Source organism: Cyrtonyx montezumae, unplaced genomic scaffold, assembly GCF_038088225.1.
Source record: "Cyrtonyx montezumae isolate F1298 unplaced genomic scaffold, pur_monq_1.0 scaffold_17, whole genome shotgun sequence".
Classification (NCBI taxonomy): Eukaryota; Metazoa; Chordata; class Aves; order Galliformes; family Odontophoridae; genus Cyrtonyx; species Cyrtonyx montezumae.
Window position 1 is genome coordinate 25,244,501 of NW_027071903.1, and position 16,996 is coordinate 25,261,496.

Below are 16,996 nucleotides of genomic sequence, written 5' to 3' on the forward strand. Positions count from 1 at the left end.
ATCATATAATCTTTGTTCTTGTAGCCAGCAGATTTCACACTCAAGCTGAGAATTTTCATTAAGGTTTGAAAAAGGACAGATTTTGGGACACAGCTAATCACAATTTCTTTATTACACACAAGTGTTATGCAGTATTCTTGTAAATGTGAACTTTCCAAAGCTTTACACAATTTGAAAATGTGTACCTCAGTTTTCCAGTTGTATCATTTTCTGCATTTGAACACAAACTTTCCTGTGCTAGGAAGCCAGCTTCACACACAGGCCAATTAACCACCATTCAGAATGGGGGAGGAATGATTACTGTACTGGAATGCTGCTGTTTCTTAGCAACCGTGAAAGATAGAGTAAAGGACATTCAAGAGAGACCCAAATAACATCCCTTCCAGATTGAGAACTTCCACCTAGATTACCTGCTAGCATGGTATTCAATTAATTTTAAATTTCCATTTTCCTATTCTGATGCTATGTTCCTTGCAGGCTTGAACAGCTTGACTCGCACAGTCTGAGATGGCACTTAAGCATTTAATTTCCACAGAGCTGATATCTACTAGCTACTTGTTGCTACTTTGGAAAAATTGTAATGTTTGATTAGGAAAATATTTTTTCTGTTTCCGCCTGAAATAATGGCTGATTTATGTCTAACCCATCACTTGCAAACTGCAAGGTTATGCCCTGTTCCACTGCCACACAAAAACAACATTGATTTTATTAATAGCAAGGTGAGAAATTATGATGTTCCTCATGATGCTAATGAAGTATTTTAAGCGCTTATATTACTGTGTTCTGAAGATGCATATTTCACATTACCAATTTTACACTGCAAGACAAACAACAGTATTGCTGGTTTTCAACAATATGAACAGAATTTAAAACACACTCTGGCAGCTCCAAACTCCAGTTCTATGGGAAATGCATCTGGCACAGAACAGTATGGCCAGTACATAATTATGGCACCCACCAGCCAAGGGCTCCTTTTTGTTTCTTTTTTGTTTGCAGTGAGGCCATCTTAGGAGGAAGTCTGCCCCTCACAGCACAAGGTGCTCCTCAGCAGCCAATTAAGGGGATTGCTGAACACCTGCACCTGGTGCTTGAAATGGAGGAGAGGTGGTGGGAAGGCAGTTAGCTTGCTGCAGGGGAGTATGGAGAAGAAGATGTTTATGGAAGGCTACTGCACAACTTGACAGGTGGGTGCTTGGTGCTACTGGGGTGGCATTTAACCTGGGAGGTCTTGGGGATGTTGGTTGTTGGAGGCTGTATGATGTTTCTATGCTGGTATTGTAGTGTTCCTGGTTTGTCTAGTCCTGTGTGGCCATTTGCTGTTGAGCAGTGTGACAGGCTGTGTTCTGGGCTGGAGGGAGCCCTCATCTCTACCGGTGTGTGCTCTGGGTAGCCCAGAGTAGCTGTCTTGAAAATGTCTACAAGTAAAGATAGTTTTTCACAGTGCTACAGGAAGGAATGAGCATGTATAAGGTTTCTGCAGTCTCTCTGTGTTATCTTGGCTCTTAAAGATGTGGCGAGAAGCCAAAAGCTATATGTGAAGTTAGCATTTGTCTGGGTGGTCGTTGTGCTTCTGGTCTGTGTCTGTTATCCTATGGAACTGAGAATGGATTATGCTGGTGATGCAGGCTGTTGCTTTTGCTGAAAGAAGCACCTCTAAACATACAAACATCTGAAACTGTAATTCCTCAGCCAGAAACTGATAGTGGTATTTGGAAGGATGTTCTGCAGAATCCTGTGTGAACCAACAAGTCATCTCTGCAGACATCGTGTGTGCCTGCCAATCTGTCTGGTTATGAATTTAAAGGACTCTCTACCAATGGCGGGGAGGGGGGTAAGAGAGAGGAAACAGTTCAGTTAATCAGTAGAAACAAGTATATACTCCATGCTCAAGTGGTGCTCACTGAAAGAGATTTCCCTTGCCCTGTAAGCTCAAAGATGCCTTGGAAATAACATCGTATTATAATTTAATTGCTTTCTGTTGAGGTACTTTATTTTGCATCTAAAAGGTAGATGAATGTTTAACCCTCCTAGTATTCAAATGAGTATCATCAAGGCTTGATTAGTTTATTTCTGGCAGAAGAATAGCTGAACATTATTCCAATTGCTTTCTGCAGTAGTCTTGTTCATGTATTGTATTTCAATAACTGTTCTCTGATGCATTCCTCTTACTCAGCCCACATTGACTTTGTAGTCTGCTGACTTTGGGAGAAAAAATGACTTTCCCTTTGTTCACTTGCTGGTCAGGATGGGGCTTGCATTCACAACAGGACTCTGGAATGCTGCATCTGTTAAGGCTTAACCTAAAACCTACCAGTCCTTGCTTCTTTCACCTGTTCTTATGTATGACAGAGCCTCATCTTAATGCCCTTCAGTCTGCTTAGACTTTTCAGAGGAAACTTAAAGCACTATGATGAAGGATTAAGGGCACTCATAATTCCCAAGTTCTAACATTTCTTTTTGTTTGCCTGTTTGTTAAAAATCAGATTTCTACAGTAGACTAAACAGACCATCCATCTTAAGTCACAGTTCTACTTTTCTAAGACTTATTCCTGCCAAATATGGCTTTGTTGTAACAAGACAAAAACTCAGAAGACCTCAGATGTTTAACATCTGACATGACGTTCTCAGGTTTGCCAGAAAGTGGATCTGCTCCTCAGCAACTGCACTCAGTGTTAATTTGCCTCTTGGCCTCACTGTAACACTAAGCTGTGAAACAATGTGTAATTGATCTCTAGGTTTGGAGTAAATGGTGTATTTCTAATTGAGCAGAAATTCACCTTTCTCTTCCGCAGGTGTAATTTAAACTCACAAAGTGCTTCTAGGCAATAGGCAGGTTTCATGTACAACTACCTACAGGAGACAGAGGTCTCATTCAAAATCACATGTGTGTTCATTTAGATGTCAATAATATCTCTTACGCTCAAGGCTACATAACATGAAAATACAAGATATTGCAGACAGACCTTCAGGTGCAGTTTGTTGATGACTTAGGCTAGCTTTTCAGAGCCAGCTGGCACAGAAGGTGGCTGCACCTGGTCTTCTGGAGGAACACGAGCTTCTGCACAGGTGAGAGCAGCCTGTTGGGCAGTGCCTTCTGTATCTGTTAAGGAGCAGTAGTACCTGAGGTGCTGCTGAGTCTGAGAAGGGGGAATAATTTGAAGTGAATCTAGTGAGGTGAGAAGGGACTCTGCATTTAAAAACACGTGTGAGTGTGGCCTGATGGCATAGAATACAAGTGGTGGATGGCACAAGTGGTGTCAAATACAAATGGTTCCCATTGCTGAACAATGCTTTGAGTCACTGTGTTGAGTTTCAATATTGGTTTCACATAATTTCTTACAACCTCACCTTTTTATCTATCATTTAATGCATTCCTTTATCCAGGTAGGACAGGTAGGCTAAAGGAGGTGCTTCATTTCTAAGACAGCATCTCTTCAGTGCCTGCAGCTCTTACAGTTAGTCTGACAGTACAAAAATTTATCTCATGGGCTATAAATAAGTGGACTGCTTCTTGTTCTTTCTCCAGCAAGTGTCAATCTCTGCATGCCTTTGCTAGCTCTAACAGACTTGTGGAGGGTAGGGAGGTTGTCCTGTATTGATCTCACCTCTAGATGAAAGAAACAAAGAGATTGTGAAGTAAGAGAAAAGGAAGATAGCATCCATTACAGCTGTTTACCATCAGGATTTCAGCTCAGGTTTCTGTAGGTGGGATTACTGTTACAGCTTTATTAATGCCTTAGATGAACCTGGTTTTGGAGTCAGTGGTATCCTTGGGTTTGGCTCCATCGTGCTTCCTAGAACTAGAGGTATGGTGCCGTGTTACTAGAGCTTATCACCTTATGTCATGATTTATTATTCCTTCCGGAAAGGCATTATCTGAGTTTAAGTAACAGAAGGTAGACAATTGTGAAGTACATATCACACCCTAGGAAGCCAGCTTCCTACAGGGAATTCTTACTGGTGAGGATCAGAAAACCTCTGTATCTCTTGGTCTGCACACTAGTGAGCTTGGCATCATGCACCTCTTGTGAGAAGACTGTGCTGTAGAGTTTCATATGGAAAGTTCACGCGAACTGTTCACATGGAAAAACAAGAACTTGGGTTATGAAGAAAACTGATGAATTCAGGTGCTCTGGAGAGCACCTGTCACTCTGATTTACAGTGGGCTTCCTGGGGACAACATGAACTTGAGCCAGGGCATATGTATCACAGCCATGGAAGGCAGCGTGTATCCAACCACTACTGGCAGTGACCTCTTTTCTGATTGATCCCACCCTGTGTTCTGAAAGACTTATAATGGAGATTATGCCAGCAGTCATGAGCACATTAGTTCTGGCAAACTTCTTTTGTTCTGGTAAGTTCTTTCTGGGTGAAAGGCTTTCTTTATTTCAGTAAGCGGCTCATGTATTAAAGGGCAAGAAAAAAAACATTCAAAAAAACATGCTTTTGCTGCCAGAGAGCTGGACAGTCTAAATCGGAAGCAAATGGAAAGATGGGGAAGCACGTGAATATTTTTTTTCTCCAGCTGAATTTCTAAAAATGTAGTAAAAATTTTCTACTTTCATCTATAACATTACCTCATGACAAGCAGTAGCACTGGTTGATTAAAATAAACCTGCAGAGTCATCTGCTTAACATAACTGAAAGCCAAGTGTGGCTGAGGAGCAAGCTCTCAACCTGCAGCCTTCTGCCAATCTTCTGAAAGAGCACTGAACAGCACCTTTATATTTTTCATACTCCAAATGAAGTCAACTGCAGAGGTGTCCTCAAGGATTGAAGCTTTCCCATAGGATATCTGTAAATGTACTTGCAGCAATGATGCACTGTACTGGTATTAGTATTTATTGGTGTCTTTACTGCACAGACTCATAATGAAATATATGACCTTAAAAGAGTAAAGGTGAGTGGACAAAGCAGACCAGAAATGGGAGGAGAAATAGACACAACTGAAATACTTGCTTAAGGCTGTGATTAAGACCCTGCTGTCAGTCCAGCACGTTATCCCTCAGACTGCACTACCTCCCATATGAGACCTTTTACAGAACTTGGACTGTCTTCACAATGTGGTTAATACATGTCCTTAAATTGCAAGTCCTGCTCACTTTGAAATTCAAGAAACTTACTTAAAAGGCTAAAGCAATGAATTTTGATTCAGAAGATATGCAGATGATAGTTACCTCGACCAGTCTACAACACTGGTGGCCAGGCAGTTGCTATTTCCTTAAAGCACAAGCTGAATGTGAGTACAGTATCACTTGCTCACAGCTACTGGAATATTGCTTGATGAAAGGAATCCCAACACAGTTCTAATGATGAAAAGCAAAACAGAAGGAGAACTTGGAAAATCTTGACCATAAATATTTTTTTTCTATCTGTTTCCAAATGAGCTTATGGAAACAGTGACATTTCTTAAACACTGCTTTTTTTTTTAACCTCTCACTCTGAACACATCTACCAATGTGTGTGTTCTGTTAGAACAGTTCTATGCTCCAAATCAGCATCTCGCCTGCTGAGATCTGACATCTGGGCATGTCCTAGGAGAACCCCACCTACACCCTTTAACTCACAGCCATCTGACTGTGATGTGTGGCACACACTTGTGAATGGGAATGGCTGAACTGGCCAGTGTGCTGTGACTGGCTCAGGTAGCAATTTCTTGAGGTGAATTTTGTTCTTTTTAATTTTAGCTTGTAAATGGCTTGTTTTGGGCAAGGTGGCCTCTGTTTACCCCTTCTCATCACAGACAATGTGTTTAGGGATATTTCCTAAATGAAAGTAATTTCAAATAACAATGTTGTATGCATGCATGGTTTATATTTCCCACGGATCTGCTTAAAAACAAAGCAAGCATGACCACACCAAATACTGAGAGAAACCACTCCACCACAACTCCTGGCACAATCACTCAAGGCTTGAAGGGTATTTGCAGAGGGTTAAGGAGCAGGATTTCTGAGGCATTGCTGCCACAGCATTGTGTGCAGTTCCCTTATGGCAGCTTCCCAGCCATGATGTTCCTTAGGGGCAAGAACAGGGAGGCAGGAAATCCCCAACATCAGTTTGCAAATGGAATGGCACAGAAGTGGCTGGTAATGTTCTGTTCTTCAGAGCTGCTGTTCCACACTGCACCTCCTGAGCTTTCCCCTTATTAAGGTCTTAGGACTGATGTGTGTATCTACCAGGGTATGACTGTTACCAGAGTGAAAAAATGCAAACCAACAGGATATTACCTTCTATTCTGCAGAACACTGTCCTTTGTAATTATTAAGCTGCTTCTGATGCTGTCTGTATTTTTATGAAGGAAATCACTTCAATATTTTTTTGCTGTATTTCTTCCTCTAGACATTGATATTTACGAAAAACAAACAAACCAAGAAACTATTGAAGTGTACGACTTGAAAGTGTTTAGCTTTTCTTCTATATATAGCATTTCCATAGCTGAAGAAAACTATTTTTGCCCACTCTTTAAGCAGAGGGGGGAAAGGTCTAGCTGTATTCAATCACATGCTATTCATACAAAATGTTTTCAGCCTCAAAAAATTTTAGACCCAGCCAAGTTTCAAACCAAGTGAATTGAAGCAGATAGCTGTAAAACTTTCAACAACCAAACCGTTGTGAGTTTTATGAGTTCTGTGATGTCATGTGTGTTTTTATGACTTTCATGGTAAAGAACTGCTTATGTAAGGATTCGTTTTCAAACTCTTTAATAACACAGGATTTGTAGAGCAGGCAGAACTTGTGTGTCACTGACAGTGACTAAGAATAGGAGTCAACTGTCCCTAAATTATAAGCCCTGCTAGAAAGCATAACTATTGCTTTAACCTCTACACAAGTGAGGGAAGAAACAAAGTATTCTAGAATGAGTTGTTCAATAGAACAGCACATATGGTAGCTCAATTTCCTTCAGATGTGGCTGTGAGGAAAAAGAAACTCTAAAAATGTAGAAGAGCTGTTGCAGGAATGAGGATACAATAAAAAAAACCTCAAGTAATTGTGGCTGCCTGCATTGGTTTTTTGGTATGTCTCGTTGTGCGTTAGCGTGCAGCCCAAAGTATTTCACATGTAGCTTTCTACCTCCTTGTCACTGACTGTAGCAGCTTTAAGGAAGTGAAACTCTACTCAATATTTTTCATCTTTTCATTGAACAGTATTTCCCCAGCCCTTCTAAACTCTTCCTGCACATCTGTCTTAACAATGCTCAGCTGTTGCTACAGCAGTACATTCCTACAGAAGTTCTAAAAGGTGAATACACAGAGCTCTAAGCAAAGCAAGAGCAACTGTTGCTCCCCTTCTATATATATGGATGGGCAACTATGGACAAAACTCTTAAGGGAATGTGGAAGCTGAACAGATGACTTGGTTGCAAAATTATAATATATGTATTTTAGCTATGAGAATGGGGGGAGGGATGCTGCGTGGGACTGTGTCTGGGCTCAGCTGTAATCTCCCTACCTGCTGGACATCTACTCCAAACTCAATTCTCAATCAGGCAAGACAAAACCACAAAGCTAAGGCAGTCTCCAAAAAAGTGAGTTTCCTCTCCAATGAAGATGAAACCTTGGTGTCAGGGTGGCTGCTGGCCCTGAATGTGGCGGATTTGCCTCTGGTGCTGGCTCAGTTCAGCTCAGCCATGTAACTGGGGCAGTGGAAAGGGGAATGCAGGTGCTAAGCTGATTTTGTAGGGAACCTGCAGCTCCTTTGCTCCATGTTCTTTTCCTTCTATCTCCCTCGTGTCTCTGCTCCCATCTCACTAGCATAAGAGTTTTACTTCCACAAACATCTCTGCTGCGGAAAGCTTCTGCTTGCTTCCCAGAGGCAATCTCTGTGCATCCTCCTACAGTATCTTTTCATTCTGATTTGCTACATCATTTAAGAATATACTGGAAATCTTGGGAGGGGTTCTGAATACCATGGTTCATCAGAATACTACGCTAGAGGGCTAGGCTCCATTTTACTTTTTTTTTCTTTTTTAATTAAGCTATGTCTGTATAAAGTAGTGTCCTCCTCTGACCTCATTTGATCAGTGATGGTCACAGGTCCTGTCTGGAGGGGAATGTAATTCTGCCCTGGACCTGCTGTTTAGACCCAAAGATTTTAACTTATGATGTGAGGATATGCTGTTTCTTCAAGGAGCTGTTCAGAAATGCACTCTGGAAATGAGAATCTGCTGTTACTGGTGGAAGTAACACGTTCTCCTTATTGGGCAGATGCCTCATTTACCTGCTTTAGAGTTTGAATATTGAATTTGCCTTTACTAGACGTGCCTTATTAATCAGGTTGACACCCTTCTCATTTGCAAACCCGTTGTGGGGATTGTTCATTTGCAGGTTAGTTCTGGCAAGGCAAGTCTGCTTCTAATTCCACAAGATGACAATATCTTACTCTCAGATTTCCCTTTTGAAGGGAACTGCATTTACTTTTCAGAACAGTAGAAGCTGTAAACCCAAGAGTGTTTGAAAAGAAATGCATTAATGATGAGAAATCAGACCAAGACTGGAAGAGTTGAGGCTTGCTCAACCTATGGGGCATGTGCACCCAGCACAGCTCACATTGCGGTTCAGCCCTGCCCTGCATCATATACTGCTGCAGCTCTTCCACCACGGGCCAGCCCTGGGTGCACACCCCTTGCTCAGCAACAACGAAACATCAGTGTGAAGTCAGCACAATTTTCTTTTGACCTTGTTGGGCTAGGTACTAACTGGTTAGAAAGAACCCTACTTTGAAAACAGTCCTCAAAGCTGCAAGAGGTATCTTGGTCTGGAGGGTAAATTGTTACTGGCTGATTCCCAGCTGAGAGTTGGGAGTGTTCTCAGTTCTCAGCAATCTGATTCAATCCAAAATGTAATGTTTGAATCATGGAATTATGGTGAGCCCTGGCATTCATCTGTCTTTAGAAAGATGATTTGTTCTTGGCTTTTCTTCAACTCTATATGGCTTGCATAAAGGAAGTGTTTTTTTTTTTTCATGGAGCAATACCAGCAGTGACTGTGCTGGATGAATATATTTCTCTCTCTTCTTTAGTGGAGAAAAGTAGGGGACTGGCGAGAGTGAAACCTCAGCCATATCTGCTCTGCAGATACGAAGTGCTCTGTCGTTCCTACTCATGCAGGATGATATGATGTCCACCTTTATGAAGTGACATGGGAATACACTCTTTAATAACAAATAACCCTGGTTAGGAGTTCTTTCTGGCTACACTTATGCCACCAAAGTCAGCTTCTGATAGACCAGTGACCAACCACTGATCAAAATGGCTTTTATTTATTTTGTGTGTTACTGAGCCCGATAAATATAAAGGCCATTAATTGGTCCAAGTTGTTAAGAAGGGGCATACTGGCATTCTATGGGTACTTTGCATATGTTTATACTTGTGAACAGTTTTATCCTATTCCCAGATCTGTAATTGAAGTCAATGTTTTTTTTCCTCATTGATTCTCTAGTTTCTAAGAAATCCAGCAGCTGTGAGTCATGACTGTACCGATAATTTTGGATTTATGGTTAAACATTTTCATTAACAATGAAATTAATGAAAAGATGCCTGACTATTTTGATCCTTATAGCTGATGCATCAAAATAGTTATAATTTGCTTTGAAGCAAACATGAAGGTCGTTCTTGATACCTCTTACCTACCTCTTGCTTTTAGTGTGAGGGGGAAATTGTGGACAAATGCACAAATTTTAATTTTAAACAAAAAGCACTGACATTCTCTTGGCAGAATGCCACACGGTGCTAAGTTTTTACTGGAAACATCATCTGAAAAATGGTTATCTTAAAATAAATAACCTCCTCAAAAACTTCACTTTCAAAAGTCCAGGAAACCTGAATTTCTTTGGTCTGTGTTTGTTATTGATTTGACCATGTAAAAAAAAAAAAGGCTGTGGAAATAAACAGAAAACTACTTGGAGAGGAAACAGTGACACAGTAATAGCATTAATAAATCTTTTCAAAGAGAGGAAAACTTAAGCTGCTTGGATAAATAAAGTTAAAGCCAAAAATAAAATGGTCACTGGTGGTAAGGAGGTGTTCTGAAACACTAATATTATAAAATAGCAGAAGATTACCTTTCATATTAAACTAGCACTGGCAAAAAGACTGAACGTCTTCATGGTGAAGTAATCTCCAATCTGTTATTACGTTGTCAAATGTTAGTGAAACCCATGTCTATACTGAGAGACCACTCGCTTGGCTTGTCTGTAGGAAGGAGGACTGCTGGCAGCACTGGCAGACTGACAGCAGAATCTCTGCTGGAAAGGGATTGATGGAAGGGATTGAGAAGTGACTTCTGCTCTTCCTCAGCCTTTTTCAGTGAAGATGGTTGTCTTAATGAGCAGAAAATCTCTGCCTACTGAGCAGCTCCTGAGCTCAGCTTGGCTTCTGAAGTGGAAGTTTAGGGCTTATATGAAACTGTAATTACTGCAGTAACTTTGTCCTGGCTTTCTATCAGGTTCCTAGAACTAGACTTCTGTCAGCTTGTAAGATCCCTTCTTCTTGTGAGCTAATTAGAAGATGATTTCTGCAGGTAAACAGCAAAACACTTTGCTTCACTTGGGAAAGGCTCCAAAGCCAGCTTTTGGCCCAGTGTAGCTGTTCTGAGCAAGGTCCACAAGCAATCCAACAGCACAGGTTGCTATAAGTGTTGCACCAAAAGTCACTGTCATAGCAAGGACTGCAGCCTGTTCTGACCACTGGGTTTATGTCTGTGAATAAACTGGGACAGAACCTGTTTTACGTGCCATAATACTGCCATCTGAATTCTTTCCCACACTCCAAATGTTTAACTCATACAGGCCACTGTTATCCTCAGTCATGCCAGGACATTTTGTGGGAGGCTATCTGGCGTGGGCTCAAACAGTGCCAAAATGTATATTAATAGACAGTTTAGTTTACTGCTGCTTGGGCCCACAGCCAAGCTCTGTTTCGTTCTTTACTGTTGTAACTGCTCTTAAGAAGTTAAAGGGTTTCCTTACTTCATGGGACCTGGGAGGGCCTGTCACCCCAAGTGATAACATAGTTAATGTGAACCTAGAAAAGGCTTCTTAGGCAGGACAGGTTTTCAAGAACTTTCTCACCCAGCTGATGTGTTCAAGAGTGCATCTAGCCTACTGTTTTCCTTTTTACCTATACCTTTATTCTTCCATCTTTCTTTACCAAGAAAAAATTGAGAGACCTGATTTTCCTGCTGTGACTTCTTAGTCTTTGGTGTAGATGTGAAGAAACATTAATAATTATTATTATTATTATAATTAAGCATTTATTAAAAAAAAGGCATGAGAGTTTTTGGGGGGATGTGCATGTAGCTTTATATAGGGCATATGTTATGGCAAAAATGTCATATCAAGATGGTCACTGTTATTCCAGACTAATGCAGGGCAGTAATAGTCACTGACTGCTGTAATGAGTCACAGCTTCATATTCCTATGTGTGAGGAGGCATTAGACATTCCTGCTCCAAAGTTTGTCCTTATCCACAGATTTTTACTTTGTTTTACTAAACTCTGATTAAGAATGGCAAATATTTATGTGCAGATGTTAGACAAGATTCTTTGTGTGCCCATTATCCCCACCTGAAAGTCAGAATCTCCTTCATCCATGATGACTAGTTCATCAGAGACTACGTGGTTCAATATGCCATCCTCTCAAAAGTGGGAAGAAGAATCTTGATGACATTTTCCTTTTATTTCTGATGTGTGCAGGAGGGATGTGTTTTACTATGGTACAAATTGCTTACTGGAGCACATCAAAGCTACTGCAAAAGGGTATTACTTTATATAATTTCATATAGTAGTCACTATTGCTGCTGAGCAGTCTGGTCCATAGATGCACAGGAAGGTGGGATTAAGTTTCAATCAAGTGCTTCATAAATGTTGTATATCCATTTGATTTCTACAAAAACAGAAGCCTGAACAGGTTGACCCATTCAGCCAAATAGCCTCCTCAGCTTAGCAAGAGTGAGATTTCTTATGGTCTGTACTACCAACACAGTGTGACTGGATTCTTGCCCTTGAAAGGTTTATTTTCTCAGTTGGATGAGGCTCTTAATCTGTCAGTCCCGTCTGTATGTAAATCAGCAGACCATGTGTTCCCTGGAGGGAAGAGTAAGGCAGTCCAGGAGAACTCAGCCAGGTGGGCTCAGCTCTGGGCCTGCCCTGCAGCTGCTGCCCTCTCATCTGATGTGTCTCTCACCTGCTCTGTCCTGGCAGAGACCTTGGGCACAGGCTTGACACAGCTTGCCTTTTCACCCAAGGAGCCACGTAAGAGAGTTTGGAGCATGGGATTCTGAGGTGTGCTCCTTTGTGTCTCTTCTCATTTAAACTAGCTCTGCTTTCAGTAGAAAGCAGAGCCCTTTGTTAAACAGGTATAAGTAAGCACTTAATTACAGAAGCATTTAGTAGAGTCTGCAGCTTCCAGTAAAAACAGCCTTTCCTTCTAGCTTCCATACTTACAGCGTGCTATTACCTACCACTTCTGCCTGCTTTTCTAAAGCCCAGCAGATACTGTTCCATCTGTGACTTCGGACCTTTTTACGTAAAGGCAAAACCCTCTTTTCTTAAATTGAAACCCTCCCTGTTCAAAACACAGGCATTTCCTGGGGCAAAGTATACTTTGTCATGATTTAATAAATAAATATTTGTTCAAATGTCTGGCAGGATATTGCAAAAAGAACTACAGTGTGCCTGCTTGCACTCAAGCATGTTACCAATGCCACCAATAATTTTATGTGTTGCTAAATATCTTACAGTACATAGTCAAATTAGCTTTGTGTTTACAAGATTATATTGGCTTTCAAATGACATTTAGCTCTGTAATACAATGCTAAAATATGCAAAAGGCTCAAAAGATTAATATCACAAAAGTACAGGCAGTTCACACAGCATGGTAAATAATTTTCAGGGAGAAAAAAAAAATTGCTAAGCATTGTGATTCAAATAACATCACAGCTCCAGAAAAAACATTCATGTCTGTCGGGGCTATTTTACAGCGCTAAATAATGTTTAAATCTGTTGTTTTTACTAAGCACATATTTATTCCTCAGGGTAGAGTTCAGAGAAATAATCAGATATTTTAGAATGCATTCATGTTTTTGTGCCAACAGTCACAGGGTGAGATCTTGGCCCCATTGAAGACTATGAGACTCCCGCTGTCTTCATGGATGCAAGCCTGGTGATAAGGGTGTTTTCATCTTTGTTCTCCTTGGCATCACACAAAGCTGTAGCCTCCACAGTGCTTACGTTCCAAGAAATCCTATCACCAAATTAGAGCTCTACTTGGAGCACAAGCTGCTCTCTTTCCTAGGCCAAATTTCTCTTGACTTCAGTGGGAGGAAAGCTGCAGAAGGCACCAGCAACAGTCTACTCTGCAGGATATGTTAAGCCTAATAAAAATAATCGGTATTGTTTCAAAGACTTAGCTTCCAGTTACCATATGTTAATGGTGTAGCGTAACAGTTCTATTAAACAAACACAGAAACCTGTGTTCTGACCTAGTAGCCTGTAGAAAGGCTTAAATCAATATTGTATAAAAAAACAATTTGACTGAATTCCTGCTGTTTTAGCTGAGAGACCCAGGGCAATGCACACCAAACAAAGGTCTGCTGCCTTTCCCTTGCAAGGAAAATTCCTAAATCCACTGCTAAACCATTGCTGTTGGAGATGACCTGGATTTTTGTGAAATGCTGATCAGAAAGGTGACGCAGTGGATCTCACCTTCATGTGGTAGGCTGCTGTGAGAGAACTGGGGGAAAAAATCCACTGTTCTCTTGAAGAACTTCAAAAGAAAAAGTAGAGGAAAAGGAGAAGAGGAAAAAAAACCCTCACACCTTCCAATAGGTGGACAGGGAAAAAAAAAATGGGAACTGTGTTCTATTTTAAGATTACTTGCTCAGCTTCCGAAAGCTTATCTATAGGACAAGAAAAGGAATATGACTTGTAGTGTATACAATAAAATTCAAGGAAGTTCACTGAAGGTAGTGCTAAATGCACTTTGTTGCAGTTGTGGAAAAAACAAAGTGTTCAGTGCTTTCAGCAGGGGGCTATCTCATGAGTACTTAAGAAATAAATATCTATATATGTATATAATTCCTGACTGTATGGACAACTCGGTGCAAAGCAGCAATGGATGAGTGTGAGCAGGCTGGGCTGGTGGAAGCTCTGGTGTGCTGAGCTGTGGTTTCTGTTGTTTTTAAGTAGAGCTAACATCTTGAGCTACTCACATATAAGGAGCTTTTTGCCTGCACCAAAGAAATACAAAGATGCTATCATGACAACACATTTAGAATACAGGAAAAACTACTTCTGCTTCCTTGGAGACTCGGCTTAAGTGAGCTATTAAAGGAAATGAGGCTGCTGGGATCTCAGCACAAGCCTTCAGCTGGCTCTTGAAAGCTGAGCACGTGCAGCAGATGGCGGGGGCACATGAAGAAGCCCCCTGCCCTGCTCACAGCCCTGAGTCTCAGTGATGGGAGCAGTGCTGCTCCACTAGGACAGAGTAAAGGGCTGGGTAATGCAGGGGAAGCAGATGCTGAAATGGGCTTAAACTTCTGAATTGCACGAGCACCTGAAACACTAGTAGTGTTTTGCATTGGGTTTGAACAACTGAACAACTTGAAAACTGGACAGTGACCATGAGAGATTGCAGCTGTGCAAGCTGGAGTTATTGCTGTATGTACTTGGAGTGAGAAGGCTGCTAAAGGAGAACAAGCTAAATGGTCCCTTTTGGCATAAGATTCTAGCTGTCCTGAATCAATGGCCACAATCAGGCCATTCCTAGGGCTTCATCCCAAATATTTCTCCACAGCACTCTTCTTGCCCTGCAATTTGCAGGCTGAGTGCCTCTGGCCACTGGGTGTGTGGGGGTAGGGTATGGTGACTGAAAGTCATGCTGCAACCTCTCTGCTTCTGTGCCTGAAGCAGTGACTGACAGCAGGACACCCACAGCCAGGGAGGTACTGTGCAGTGCATATGGCACTGTGCAGAGAAAGACCAAGTGAGATGCAGGGGAGTGGAAAAAATCAGGAGAGGGTGGGGGATACAAACAGCAAGCGATAACACTGCCACGTAGGAAAAATAGACTGCAGCTGGTTAAGACAAAAGCACAGTTTTCACTCTATTCCAGTTTTATTCTATGGCATAGGCATCTACCATGTACGGTCAAAATGCCAGGTTCTTCTCTTATATAGTACTAAGAAGGAAAAGCGTAGAGGAGTGTGATGAACATCAGCTCTTGGCAGCTTGTAAGCAATGACATAAAATGCACTTAATGGCAATCTCTAAGTATAGTTACTTTTAATTTATTTAACAGAAAAATCCATTTACTGTAGGAATAAGGTGTTGGCATCTGGGGCTATACTGTGTTAATTCCTTTATAAACATAAAGCATGTAACTTCAGGCAGTGCTCTGTGTATCTGGATGAGAAATTGCAACTGTTGGTGACTTTAGCTTCACAGAGCTTTATGTCTATGAGGAGCTGTCCCACCTGTTACTGTTCTTGCTAAAAATCTGGAGGAAGAAATAAAATACAAAGCAAGTTGTTGCAAGTAGGTACCCCTAATAAATGAAACCAGATAGCCTTCAGTCTGATAGAGGCTAGATGAAAAGACACCTATTTATCTTATGATTTTTGAGGTTGTTCATCCCTTCTGCACCAACAGGGTTGTTAAGAGATTTCAGGGGTCAATGTTATCTAAGTAAATCAAGGTGACAATGGGTTTCTCATCGACTACCTCCCAATGTACCACAGTAACTTTGTCTGTTCATGACCATCTAGGGCAGTTCCAGACGCTTCTCCAATTGCACTTAACTAGTCTCACGCAGGTTTAATGCCTTCAGAGAGAAGGTACTAGTGGTAGAGCTGTGGGCACCTGGAGGGGATGTGGGTCCACCTGCACCTCGGTCAGCCCTCACCCAGCACCTGGCAGTGCTCCCAGCACAGCCAGCACCCCAGGGGCAGGCAGCACCGAGCCCACCGCTGTGCACAGCAGCGGGGTAGAGCCAATCCCCTCCTGTAGCGACTTCATACAAGTTTGTCCCCACTCACTGCTCCCGGAGGGCACCCTTTGAGTACACCTTATCCGTTTGCTGTTCTGCACAGGACACGAGAATGTGAAGATTTGGAAACAGCAGGAGGGCTTGTTATTTTCCTCCCACCTCACCTAAGAACCATGCGGGCTGCAGCTCAGCAGCAGCAGCGTTTGTGCGCTCTCCTGGTGAAAAGTTAGGGCTTGCAAACCGAAGCTGTGCGGCCAGAGGGGTGGGTTTCTCTCCTTGCAGCGAGAGCCCGAGCAGCCCCGGAAAACTTCACCGCCTCTGGATATAAATCACAACGGCTCAGATGAGCGCCAGCGCTGCTCGTGTCACCGGCTGTCGCGTCACGCGTGGCTGTGACTCTCCCCTTCCCCAGGCGGCGAGCGGCCGGGGCGCAGAGCGGTCGGGGCTCCTCTTGCACCCGCAGAGCCCGCGCGCCGTCCGGAGCCCCTCACCGAGCCCCGCGAGCCGCTCCCGCCGGCGGTCCCCTTACCTGCAGGTGAGACCAGCTCGCCTTCGCTGAGCTCCCCGGAGTCCGAGTCCATGCTGCAGGTATCGGCGGGGCGGGGGACCGAGGGCGCGGCTCAGGAGCGCCCGGAGCCGGGGAGCGAGAGACGAGCAGCGCTGCCGCCTCCTCCTCTGCTCCCCGCCCGGCCGCCGCAGGCAGCACCTCGCTCCGTGCCATTGGCTGCCGGGACGCGGGGAGGGGACGGGATGGGATGGGAGGAGGCAGCGGGGGCGCGGCGGAGGAGCGGTCTGTATCCACGTTACACAAGTTTGGGGCCGTCCGGCGGCGGCTTCAGGGAGATGGGGGCCGGTGACTGCCTGACGGCTGTGGCCTCCCCGCTTCATTGGGGCTTTGGGTATAAACCGAGACCGAACTGACAGCGCTTTGTGGTGCTTGCCGCCTTGCCTTGTATTTCCTTTCTGTTCTTATGGGCATCCCTCGACCTTCAGTCACTTTCCCCGCACTGCTCCC

At 42.9% G+C, this 16,996-nt stretch overlaps 1 protein-coding gene across 1 annotated transcript in view; it reads right to left on the bottom strand.

The window, feature by feature from the left end:
* The window catches only part of TNFAIP8L3 (TNF alpha induced protein 8 like 3), a 39,557-nt gene extending 22,911 nt beyond the window's left edge, over positions 1-16,646 (bottom strand). The window contains exon 1 of the mRNA XM_065733878.1: positions 16,511-16,646. Within this exon, the coding sequence (XP_065589950.1) occupies positions 16,511-16,562 (52 nt within the window). The 5' untranslated portion in view covers positions 16,563-16,646. The remainder of the gene's footprint in view (positions 1-16,510) is intronic.
* Between the last annotated feature and the right edge of the window lie 350 nt (positions 16,647-16,996).